The sequence below is a fragment of the Periplaneta americana genome, chromosome 13 (genome assembly GCF_040183065.1).
Source record: "Periplaneta americana isolate PAMFEO1 chromosome 13, P.americana_PAMFEO1_priV1, whole genome shotgun sequence".
Classification (NCBI taxonomy): Eukaryota; Metazoa; Arthropoda; class Insecta; order Blattodea; family Blattidae; genus Periplaneta; species Periplaneta americana.
Window position 1 is genome coordinate 120,642,964 of NC_091129.1, and position 13,010 is coordinate 120,655,973.

Here is a 13,010-nt window from a genome sequence, read left to right on the forward strand (position 1 = left end):
GTGACGTCAGAGTAAACTTCGTATGTTAAAACATTACAATTTTTCTCTCTTGTACCTCGAACATAGATATTTAACGTCGAATTTAAATTCACCTGTCGGTTATGTTCTTCAGTATACGAAAAACTCTCCCAGGGATGTGGCACTTATCTCTGATTAGTTATATCACAGCGGAGATTACTGGCTGATAGGTTGGCTAGAAAGGTGACGTATTCTAATAATACCTTCCTATGAAATACAGTTTGAGTGGAAATTGCATAGCTGTATACCTACTATTGTTTTAATAATAGGGTCTTATACAGAACATGAGAAGAATAAGTCGAAGCACTAAATAAAAACCATCAAGTATAAGGAATGACGGATTTAAGTGCACATATTCTGAGAGTTGATAGATAAAGTCCCTGTATTTCGTAGAAATTAATAAAATTATTGTACGCAAAATTTCTTCTTTTCGCTGCGCATATTTTCTAACTAAACGGGTTAGCCACTGCCTTTAGTGAAGAGCATTTCATTGTAGTTCAGATAGTAGTATGATTAGGGTTACTTTTCGTAGGTCTATTCGTTACCCGTGTAAGAATCAAAGCAGTGTCTAAAATATTTTAACATTTATTTTACTTTTAAATTACGATTTTATTAAACACAAAATTAATATAAAAAAGATCACAATCCCGCATATGCAAACATTTTATGAACATTTGTTAAAATTAATTACACATAGGGTCGTTTAAGGCCATCTCGACACGCTAAGGAAAAATGTTAATTTTGGGACCAATATATGCAAATTTTATTCTAATTTTTCCCGTAATTCTAGGGACTTGTTTTCTGTACATTTCACGTATTTGGTGGCAATGTGATAATTTTATATCACTTATTTAAAAAAATACAACACGGAATATATGTGTCTTTCTCGTGTTAAATTTTACCGTATCTGGTCAACATGTTTCAGCCTGTTATGGGCCATCTTCAGAACTGGCCTTGGCGCCTTTTGTTTGTATTTCCTGTGGGGGTGTGTTTGTGTAGTGTAATGTGGATTATAGTAACAACCAGTTCTGAAGATGGCTCATAACAGGCTGAGACATGTTAACCAGGTACGGTAAAATTTAACACGAGAAAGACATACTGTATAATACATATTCCGTGTGATATTGTGCTAAACGTTGTATAATCAAGATGTATAAAAAATACAAATTGATGTCGAATTGTCGACTTCTCCCATAATGGGGGGGGGGGATTTCGACATAGTATGACAAACAGAAAAAACTTTGAAACTCAACATTTACAACACAAATTTTGCTCCTAAAATATAAATATTTTATGGGCCTAATAGGGCAAACTCGGCTAATTTCGTGATATTTCTTTTTAATTTACCACGAAATTATACCAGCAACAAATGTAATTTTGATGGTATAGTTCAAATGGCAGAAGATGTACTATAACATAGATTTTGTTCACTGCACTCTTACAGTGACGTGAGCAGATTTTTTTTTTATTACTTGAGTTGTGAGATCTATGAATTTCTGTGTTGTTTGGGTAAAGAGAGATAATTCATAAAAATGAGTTTGGAGATAAATGAAAATTAAACTCGAAACCCTTATTGCAAATAACTTTCTATACAAATAAAACACATCAATTGCTAGTTTTTTTTTTTTTTTGAACACTCGCATGTATAATTTAACTTTTGTTCATCTGGGGAAGAAAATTCCATCTGCACGAAAAAACTGACTTATCCCCATTTACCCGAACACCACAGATTTGTGAGTGAATATACCACCCGATTTTCTTCGTAGGGTTTTTTGTTGTGTTTTGTATATTTGTGTGTTGTATTACGTTTACGCGAAATTAAATAAAAATGCATGCATAAATTTGTTAATATTCTGGCGTGAGAGACGTGGCAAAGTGTTCAGCAGTAGATTAGATTATATTACCGGTTGTTCTTTATGGTTGTGAAACTTGGACTCTCACTTTGAGAGAGGAACATAGGTTAAGGGTGTTTGAGAATAAGGTTCTTATAAAAATATTTGGGGCTAAGAGGGATAAAGTTACAGGAGAATAGAGAAAACAATAATAATAATAATAATAATAATAATAATAATAATAATAATTCATCATAACCATATTCAGTATTATTATTATACAGGGTAGAAGTGCCGTCCTTTTCACAGTCATCGGGGACGGTCTACAGGATCAAAAAATGTCCATACAACATAAGATGAAAACTTGATATTTTTCCCAGAAAAAAAATGATTTTCTTATTTTATTTGCGTTATACTGCTTAATCTATATCGTTAGTAAAATTACGAAAATAATTACATCAGTAGGTATACCTAGCAAAGAGTTAACATGTGAGATTAAATAAATATTTGTGTGTTCTATTACGTTTACGTGAAATTAAATAAAAATGCATGCTTAAATTTGCTATATTCTGGCGTGAGAGATGTGGCAAAGTGTTCAGCAGTTAGTACTCTGCATAGATATAAGTACGAGTCAGCTGAGTTCAAGCTCCCTGTCCATAGCTCTACTGCCGAGCGGATGACAGTTCAGTACAGGCTATTCGATAAACAACTTACAATGTAATTTACAGTTTAGGAATATCATATGTTAGTAATTTATGGAGAAAGTCGTCGTAATTCAAGTGAGACAAGAAAGATGTACCGTCAACGTTTTCCTCAAAGAAGGTTATCTAATCGGCGAACTTTTGTAGTAGTTTCTCAACGATTTTTAGAAACTAGGAGTCTCTTACCCCGTTTCAAAAATCACACAACTAGAAATTTGTTTAAAAATGATTCTGCTTTACGGAAGCAGAAGAGATAAAAATTTTGCATTAGAAAAAAAGTTCGTGAGAGTTTGTGCAGAAAACCATTATTGTTTATTTTTTAGACAAATTTAACATGGAGTAATATTGTTATATAAAATGTAAATTTACCATAATGTTCTATTAATGAGATTGAAAGTTTGTATTTGCTGCTCGTTTTATGTAAGCAACAGTATTATTATGGTCCGCTCCTGCATTAGAACAGAACATCTGTACCGGTATGCCTGTACCCGCTTGAGCTGTACTGTGTACTTATAAACCCACTCCCCCCATCCAGCAACGTTGCAAAAGTATATTATTGTAATCTTTAATAATTAGTTAAATATATTACAATTAGAAAAAAATTGTAAGGGCATTTTTCGTCCTTATGACATAAATAATCATCAGTTAAAATAATGGCACTTATACCCCTTACACCCTGTATATTCTAGAACATATAATAAGAATGAATTTTTGAGTTGAAGTATGCCCATCTCGATATTTTCTTCACCACGTAAAAGATACACAACATACTAGACAAAAAAAAAACCCACACTAAAAGCTCACCTCTTGTCAAACCCTCACCGAAACAATCCTGCATACACTCATGATTGCATTCGCGTGTTTTCTTCGCTTTGATGTTTTCGGAACATTGAAAATCACTTCCTGCACACTATTACGTAACACTGATCCTTAAGAGTGTACCCAGCTGTTGAAAACGGTGTTTACAAGCTAAGGCAAATATTTGTACTACACAGCTTTCAACTTCGAGAGACATATTTACAAAGCGTTGAAGAGGATGAAACTACAGTTTCTATAATCTATTTCCCTGATACAGTGTAGAACTCTAGAGGCTGCCGGATCTGCAGTACGATTGTTACGATCAGGCACGTCTGACAGCTATCAGACCGCTAACGATCGTTCTGGTCAGACATTCAACAAAGAAAAAAAGACGCAGCTATTATAGTACATTGAGATACTGGGCACACTTGAATAAAAGACATGTCAAGTGCCTGACATTATTCACTCTCTCACTTATCTACTCATTTATTTATTTATTTATTTATTTATTTATTTATTTATTTATTTATTTATTTATTTATTTATTTATTTATTTATTTATTGAATTATTTACTCATTTAATAATTATTTATTCCTTTACTCACTTACCCATTCATTCATTTTCTCACTCATTTTCCTATTCATTCACTCTTTTATCTATTCATTCACTCACTCATTTAGCTATTCATTTACTCATTCAATCATTTATTCAGGTATACTCATTCTCTGACTTCCGATTACGTTCTGTAATCACAACTTTCCAATGTAGAGCGTGCTGTTCCTCGTTCGCTCGATGGATGACTGCAGAAGGCAATTCAAGTATTTAGTAAACGCACGAATAGTGCGGGACAATGACACAGTCAAAACCTACTGAGCAACATAAAACTACATTATACTGTAGGCTCTGCCACTCAGAACATGTCGAAGTGACAGGGAATCTGTTTTTTGTTATATGTATTCATATGTATGTATGTATTTATTTACACTGCAAGTGGGCAAGCACCCGGTGGCACTTGTCTATACAATATAAATCTGCTACTACCACCACCACCACCACCACCACCACTACCACTACCACTACCATTACTATTGTGATGATTTTATTCCAGCAGAAATAGATACTTCAGCTTCAAGAATTGAAAGCTCTTCATGAAAGGAGCAAGTTAGCCTATGTAGTATGTTGGAAATTAGCTAAGGCACTAAAAACCTTTCACGGGTGGTGAACTTGTAAAGAGATGTATGGTGCCTGAACAAAATATAGTTAATTACGTCTCTGTACTGGAACAGCTCAAATGTTAATTCACAGAACATAGATTTAGTGATTTTAGACGTATGGAGATTGATATTAATCTTTTTGTTAATTCTTTCATAGTAAATTTAGTACAATCCATGAGAGTGTAGTTCCAGGACGAGTTAATTGATTTACAAAGTAACGTAGAATTCAGAACTAAATGTAGAGAATATGACTTGAAAAGCATAGAATTATTTAAAAAATGAACAAAACGAAATATTCCAAGATAAGCTTATTCGCTGCCACTATGTTAGTTATCTTCGCCTCGACATATGGGTGCGAACAATTATTTTCGAGAATGAAGGTTGCTAAATCCAAACATAGGTCCCGATTAACAGATGAGTATCTTTAGCGCATTGCAGTGAATTCGGTGGAAATAGATTCCCGATTACTTGCAGAAAAGAAAGCAGATGTTGAATAGACCGCAATGTATGGTGGAATATTAAAATGATATTTTCTATGATATAATAATATCATAAGTATATTAAATATAATAAATAATGTAATAATTGAATATTACAGTGTATACTTTTTCCTTTTTCAAATTCAGTTTATTATCCGTATTTGTAAGAGTGTAAGAACTATGCCACGAGCGGTGCTGCAATGTACAATGCAATGTAGAGTCCGGATCGGTTTACTTAATACCCTAAGGGTGAAACCTAACCATTTTTCCACTATTACTAAATATGCTAGTGGATTATAGTGATTTTCTAGCTCTCAGATTGATTTTTCTTTTACCAACTTCTTTTCGAATTTCGGGTACTGGCAAACACTACAACTGGCAGTTATTTTCTAACTGTTATGTTGGCAGCAATGATTTCGGTTTACAGTAAAGCAAACTGATGAAAATGCAAGTAAGTAAATAAATTTTTAGGTTAGGTGTCATGAATCGTAAACTCTTTAGTGAAAGCAATGAATTTCATGTTGCCTGACAAAATAAATTGTATTATTAGATCATACATATCCTAATTACCAACATAATATGCGAGAAGTTCAGGAGGAAAATATAATATTTCATAAATAAATTATTGAACCATTTAGGAAACACCTTGCAACATAAAGATGAGATGTGGTAAATAAACAAGACATTGTTATTGTTAACAATATATTATTACTATTATTATTATTATTATTATTATTATTATTATTATTATTACAGTACGTAGCATTGTGATTTTACCCTCTTTAGTGCTATCTGGTATTAGTTAGCAACACTGAAGAGACGGCGAAATTAGCCTTTTAGGAACTACTCTTACGTGATCCTCACTGTAGTTGCGGAGCCCAGTCCCTACGCTGTGTGTGTTATGCAGTGCAGCATCATCCGTGTAATCGGGGTTTTACAATTTTGAGCATACCTGATTTATGTATTCATTCACTCATGTATTTATTAATCCACTCATTCACCCACTCTTTTATTTACTCACTCATTTATTTATTTACTCATTCATTTACTAATTCAAGTATTCATTTACTCACCCATTTATTTATTCATTCATTTACTCACTCATTTATCTATCCACTTACCATCCATTCACCCACTCAACCATTTATTTATTTCTCCCTCTCTCTCTCTCTCTCTCTCTCTCTCTCTTTACATATTTATTTATTTATTTATTTATTTTTACCATTTTAGTGTATAAGAGAAACAAAATTATTAAAATTAAAAATTTTAACAAAGCAAACCTGTAAGGTAAGACACAACTATCTTCCAGCACACGGTGGAGTATTCAAAAGTCTATTTTGAAGTACAAACACCGCGAAAACTTAAAATCTCATAAAATCTCAAATCTACGTGACGTTTAAATGCTGTAGCCTACTCTAATCGCCTCTTCCAAACACGTCCGAGCCATAAAGGTTCCGAGAAAAGAGGGAGAGAGAGATTGCGAACATTTCCTACCTATGTCACATCCGTGAATAGTCACACCACGCCGCGCTGTCTACCAAGAAATGCTATTCGCCATATCGGACAAATGAGAGGGAAATGATGCGTAAAGGTCAAGGAACGAGGAAGAAGGCACGTCTCTCTGCTCGCACCCTCGCCTACGTCACATTATAAATATAACGATGACGTATTCACAATTTCCTACTTATTCTGTTTCTAGTTATTTTCAGTAAAATTTTGGCTGCATGTCGGCCATTCCTAAGTAACGGGTGTGACATTAGCACAGTTATTTTTACAAAATTTCAGTGTTAAAATAATAAAAGTAAATACACCTAATAAAGTAAGCATCTAATATATAAAAGAGTCCTGTACCTAAAATCTTACTCATATCTTCATTTATAACACATCTAGATGTGCGAGAGCGGTAGTCGTAACGGGTGTGACTCGCACGGAAGGAGTAATGCTGCATGCTGTTACAAGGCCTGATATTTCCACTATTCTGGTTCATTTTATATAACAGTATTTTACCTAGAGTCAGCTTAAAGTCTGAAAATAATGACTTTATATTCAGAAGTTTGATTTACGAATTGCTAATGTTTGAATATTTTCTTGTTAGAGTAACGGACGTGACTAATAAAGGTAAGGAATGTGACTTGTGCAACTGAAGTCTATTCAGATGTTATTTTAATCCTTACATATGACATTAAGTAAAGGAATTTATAACTCAGGAAAGAATTTATGCAATGCATACAATTTTTATATACCAGGAATTAGTAATGCAATTAAATAATAAGTTTATTATTTCACATAATAAGAAACAAATATAAATGTTCGTTGTGTGGCAAAAATACTATTTATATAGTAAGTATTATTGTATATAATAGAAAACAAATACAAATTTTATGTGACAAATATACTGCCCTTCATTAAATATTTTTAACTGTCATAACATTTTTTTAATTAGATTCCTTTCAGTTATAAGCCCTTTTCTCTGCCATAGTTTTGTAAAAATATAGGCTATATATTTCTTTTTCCTTCCTTTCCCCTTTTTGTTCTCTTTATCAGCCGATGAATTTATTATCATAGACTTTTTATCGTGAATTTTATTTAATTTTCGTATTTCTTTTCCTTTTTATTATTATTTTGTTACATTCCATTTTGTATATTCGTCCTTACGTTTTTCCATATTAACCATTCGTACTAAATGAGTTGCTTTCACTATATCCCAATATATTTTACTTTCTTTTTTTTCTATTATGGTATTATTTTCATGTTGTTTAGTGTCGATTTTATTATGCTATTATTTTTTTTTGTAATATGTTAGTATTCTGTTCTTTAACTTTTTCTTAAATGTTAACTGCTTGTATACTTTGTGACCTGGTAGAGAGTAAGAGTAGGCCCTATGGCCTTAACTCTGCTAGTATAAATAAAGAATTATTATTATTATTATTATTATTATTATTATTATTATTATTATTATTATTATTATTGTCATTGTAGGAGTATTTCCAAGATAAGCTAAAAAAAACGAATTGACATAGAAAATTGAACCGAAAAACAAAAATGATTATATTTCACGTAAGTTACATAATTCCCAGTTTGATTGGTAGATACTGAACAGGAACAAAATCCAATTAACAGTTTTAAAAAAATCATTGTACACAGCCAGACGTACCTCTCATTTAATTATCAGGCAGTAGCCTACATCTCACTTGACGATATGTGTCAGAGGAAGAACAATTGTTTGTATGCATCTGAATGGAATATATACAGTAGTTAATCGGCGATGTATGCATTGGAGGGGAAAAGAACTGGCCACCCTACCCCATTATCTCCTGGCCTAGTTGCCTCATGAGTGATGCCTTATCGGTGTTACTTATGAGGTTCAAACCTGTCTTCCGACAGTTGACTAAACAACAACAACAGCCAGACGGCAAGACGAAAAAGTACTTAAATTATATCAAGGATGCTGAAAATATGAATTTCCGTAAAAATATAGAAATAGAATTTTTGCATAATCACAATAGGACTAATTCATATTAAAAAATAAAAGCAATAGTTATTTGTTAGTACATAACTCTCCATTTAATACTTAAGCATAAACTATTACGGAAATTACATAAGAGAAAATATTATATCGTCACCTGAATGCAAGAACTAGGTAACTCAATTTTTCCTATTTTCAGATAGCGCCTATTTGTTATATTGGAAAATAGATGTCGCTGGTACCGTTCGGTCAGTTACCTAATTCTTGCATTACATTCTCTGCGATTTTTGCTATGTACTAAGAGAGATAACTAAAACACGCAAATTTCGAGTTACCTAGTTCTTGCTTTCACATGACGATATGAAGTCTTACTGTGAAAACTTATGTATCAGTAACTATAAACTACCGTTCCATAATAACCCTATTATCGCTTACATTTTCGAAGTATTTGAAAAAATCTGTTTTATAATTATTAATAATTATTATTTAATAATGATATGTTATTCGGCTTCAATGGTTTCTGGTTTTTCAAGAAATGAATTTAATTCATATCAATAATAACAAAATAAATACCTAAAAAAACTAATTCTAAAAATAAATAAAAAATAAATCTAATAAAACAAATTGATAGACAGACAGCCGAAATAATTGACCCTACGATCAGATTTGAAATCTCAGCCACTCAACCATCTGAAGTGAACGAAGAGAAAAAGAAAATCTACGAGCCCACGATTCAGTACCTATCAGCGAAATACAACATAGAGAAAATCACAGTTACCGGTCTCTTCTTCGGAGCGAGAGGCACCATTCCGAAAGCCTTTGTAAAGTGGAGAGAAAAATACAAGCTGACGAGAGATCTTCAAGATGCCATCGTCACCACCATTATAAAATTTTCTGTAGCGATATTTCGTTAGCATCTTTATGGCGTACATTCAATTTAAATTATACTTTTTTTTCTTATGTCTTATTCACTTTTGTCTGAAACCTGTTTATATAATTTTCCATTTTAAATTTTATTGTGAGCTATTCTGTGTCGCAGGGCAAACCCAAAATATTGGGTCAGGCCAATAAATTAAAATATATATAATATATCATAACATTTCATACGCACATTTTTCTATTAAATTAACGCGTATGCCTAAGTCTTCAAAAGAAACAAAATCTGTCTAATATTTGAGGATAAAAATATCTACAAAAGACAGGCAGACTTTCAACTGGTTGGCTGGCTTGATTTTCCAACAGATTGGCCAAATTGACTGGCTGACAGACCGGCAGAATTGACTTGTCAACAGACGGGCCGAATTAATTTGTCAAAAATCGGCCGACTGACTTGCCGACAGACAGAGAGACAGGCTGACTTTAGAGCAGATAGTCTGACTTGTCATACTTAATTACTGACTCCCCAGCAGACTAACTTACTGACTTGTCAGCAGATTAACGCACTAACTTGTCAGCAGACTTACAGACTGCCTTTCCAACAGAATGACTTACAAATAGAAGGACTGAATTGCTAACACAGTGACACCCTGAAAGACTTGCAGATAAAAAAAAAGATATACAAACAGAAAGGTATGTAAATAGACGGCAAAAAGAATCTTTAGTATGAGAAATGTCTAGTTGTGCATTCCTTTAGAACTTTAAGAATCTATTTTGTTAGCATTACTGGCCTGTGTATTTTATATACTTCGTACAATGGAAGAGTGAAGTTTCTTCCTTCCGTCAGAAAGTAAGCCCACGTTTGCACAATTTATAGTCGCCTGACATCATTAACACTTACATTGTACGTAAGCCTTTAAGGGAGACTAACCTTGTATGTATATGAATAAGCTGCAGAGCATAACGAGAAAGGAAAACAATTTTAAAGTGAGAAAGATGTATGCAAATAAGATGTGGAGATTGGCAGTCATGTCATCTTTTTCGTTTGAACAATACCGGTAGGATGACAATAAGTTCAAATATTCCCTGATCTCTTGACAGTCGACATAGGACAAGAGTTATTTTATAACTTTTTATGCTGATACACGGAGAAATTATGGTAAAGATAGAAGAACAAGGAGAACATGGTCTGAGCATATTTCGAATAAGTCACCATTTTATTCATTATTTTTTTTTACAAATAACAGCTTATCGATACTTGTTTTTAGAAATTTTTATTGGGTTATTTTGCAATACTTTATAACTGCGATGGTCATCTAGCATCTGAGTGAGATGAAGGTGATAATGCCAGCGAAATTAGTCCAGGATCGAGCGCAGAAAGTATGCTCTTTATGGGTTGAGGGAAAACCCAGGAAAAACCTTCAACCAGGTAACTTTTTCCAACCAGGATTTGAACTCAGGCTCACTCGTTTCATTGTCAGACAAGTTAACCATTACTCCACAGCGATGAATTTAAAAAAATTACATTAGTTGTGCACTATTACCAATGAACTAACACGCAGACATGAAAATGAACGAAACTTGTCCAGTATTTTAGAAGAAATCGCTTTACAAAGATAACACGTAAAAAAACTGTTTCATGAAGATAACAGGCTTATCATTCCAGGTTTTACGCTTTTTTCAACAATTGAATTTGCATTACATTATCTATTTTCTATCCATTAATAGTTTAATTTCTTGAAACAGTATTCAAAAGATACATGTGAATGAAATTATTTACTTTATTATGCACCCAAAGTAGACGATAAGATTTTTTTTAGTCACAAAAATAAAGTGCTCTATAAACCCTTAAAGATTATAGCACAGTCTAGTATATTATACAGTCACGAAGCTCAATACGTAGGGAATATGCATCCACAGATAGTTGCTAACCACTAGAATCGCTACTATCTCCTCATCACAGACAATGTGAAATGCTGAATTTTATTTTACAGTATATAACCATGTCTTAGTATTTCTTGTATGTGATCACGTGATCAGTAAACTACGAAAAAGTAATTATATTAAAACATTTTCGATACATGCTCATTGCCGTCTAAGATCAACTGTAACCGATTTTGGAAGTTCTCCACAACTTTAATGAAGGGTTTCTCTTGACATACGGATTAATACTGTCAAAATTACGATTCTGAATGCTTCAGTATTATGTGAATTAACTTTGAACAAGGCATCCTTCAGGAAACCCAGTAAGTAATCATAGAGATTGAGATCGGATGAGTATGGCTGTCAGGACCATCCAATAACCGAATCGTTCCGGAAAGTGATTAGGCACTCTGTCTTCAATATGTTCACTGAGAATATATGGAATGCATTTTCGGTATGGAGTCAAGCCTCGCTCTGTTAAAAACAGTACCGGCACAGTCTATTGTTCCTAGTACCCTCAACGACTCAAACTTCGTGACTGTATAACTAGACTGTGCTTATGGTTCATGAACTATACAGTTTAAGTAGTAGATGAATGCCCTTTTTACATACTAATTTCACATAGAACAGTTATTCGTAAATTGTAGTCATTTCTAATAGGCCTATTTCCTACTTACAAAAACTGGCATCTAAAAGACGAGTAATATACATGTTAAAACATTATTAGCGGTTTATGACATTCTAAATACAGTATTTTGATTTATTTTCAAATACTTAGCAGTAGCCTAATGCCAATCAAACCGTTGTAAAACTAATTCGTTCTAAGGAAGAAAATTCCCTATATGTGATAGGTTAGACTGTTGTAACTACCGATTGCTAATCCTTGAGTGGTGTTTTGTGTTAGGGACAAAAACTTTAAAAAGCAAAAATAATTTTTATAAAATAATTAATTTCTCTTAGGAAGACATATTTTATCGTCCCTACGAAATGTATTGTTTGTCAATTTATTTTACATAATGTTAAAATTCACAAAGAAAATCATTTGAGTTCATTAGGACTAAAACGTCGTTTGTAGTCTTTATTTTAAATACAAATCGGCTATTTATATTTATTTTATTATATAAATCACTTCAAGATAAACCGCTGTACAGAGACTAACACCACCCCGAAAATCCCTTTAGTGGGGTACTGAAGATGTGGATAGCAGTAAAATTCCCAAAAATTTATTATTTACAGCACTACATTGTTATTACTTCGCATAAAAAATATTAGTATAGAATTCTACACACAGTTTTCTGAATATTGGTCGCGTAGGTTTTTCGTGTTTTCGTAGAAAACTCGAGAATATATATCTTTTTATAACACGGAATATCACTATCCTGTCAAAATCGCACTTTATGTGACAAACATACGTCAGCAATTGTTGCTCGAGGCAAGAAATTCCCAAACAACGCGCCATGTTGAATTGGCCCCTCCATTCTATACATTTCAGTGGTCGAAGTGAGCAGGAAATGCCTTATCCCACACAAACCGGGCGGCAGCAGAAGCGGCAGAACGCTCTAGAAGGCAGTGGCTGTGGAGCAGCTGTTTTGTGCTGTTGTTGCTGGCCTGCACAGCGAAATGGTCTCGCTGTTCCCAAGAGGAATTTTACTGTAAGTTCGAGCTCAACTATTTTGAAGATTGCAATATGTGTAGCTGCTAA

At 33.2% G+C, this 13,010-nt stretch overlaps 1 protein-coding gene across 1 annotated transcript in view; it reads left to right on the forward strand.

The window, feature by feature from the left end:
* Positions 1-12,802: 12,802 nt before the first annotated feature.
* LOC138712319 (NADP-dependent malic enzyme-like) overlaps positions 12,803-13,010 on the forward strand; it is a 64,052-nt gene continuing 63,844 nt past the window's right edge. The window contains exon 1 of the mRNA XM_069843950.1: positions 12,803-12,960. Coding sequence (XP_069700051.1) covers positions 12,929-12,960 — 32 coding nt within the window. The 5' untranslated portion in view covers positions 12,803-12,928. The remainder of the gene's footprint in view (positions 12,961-13,010) is intronic.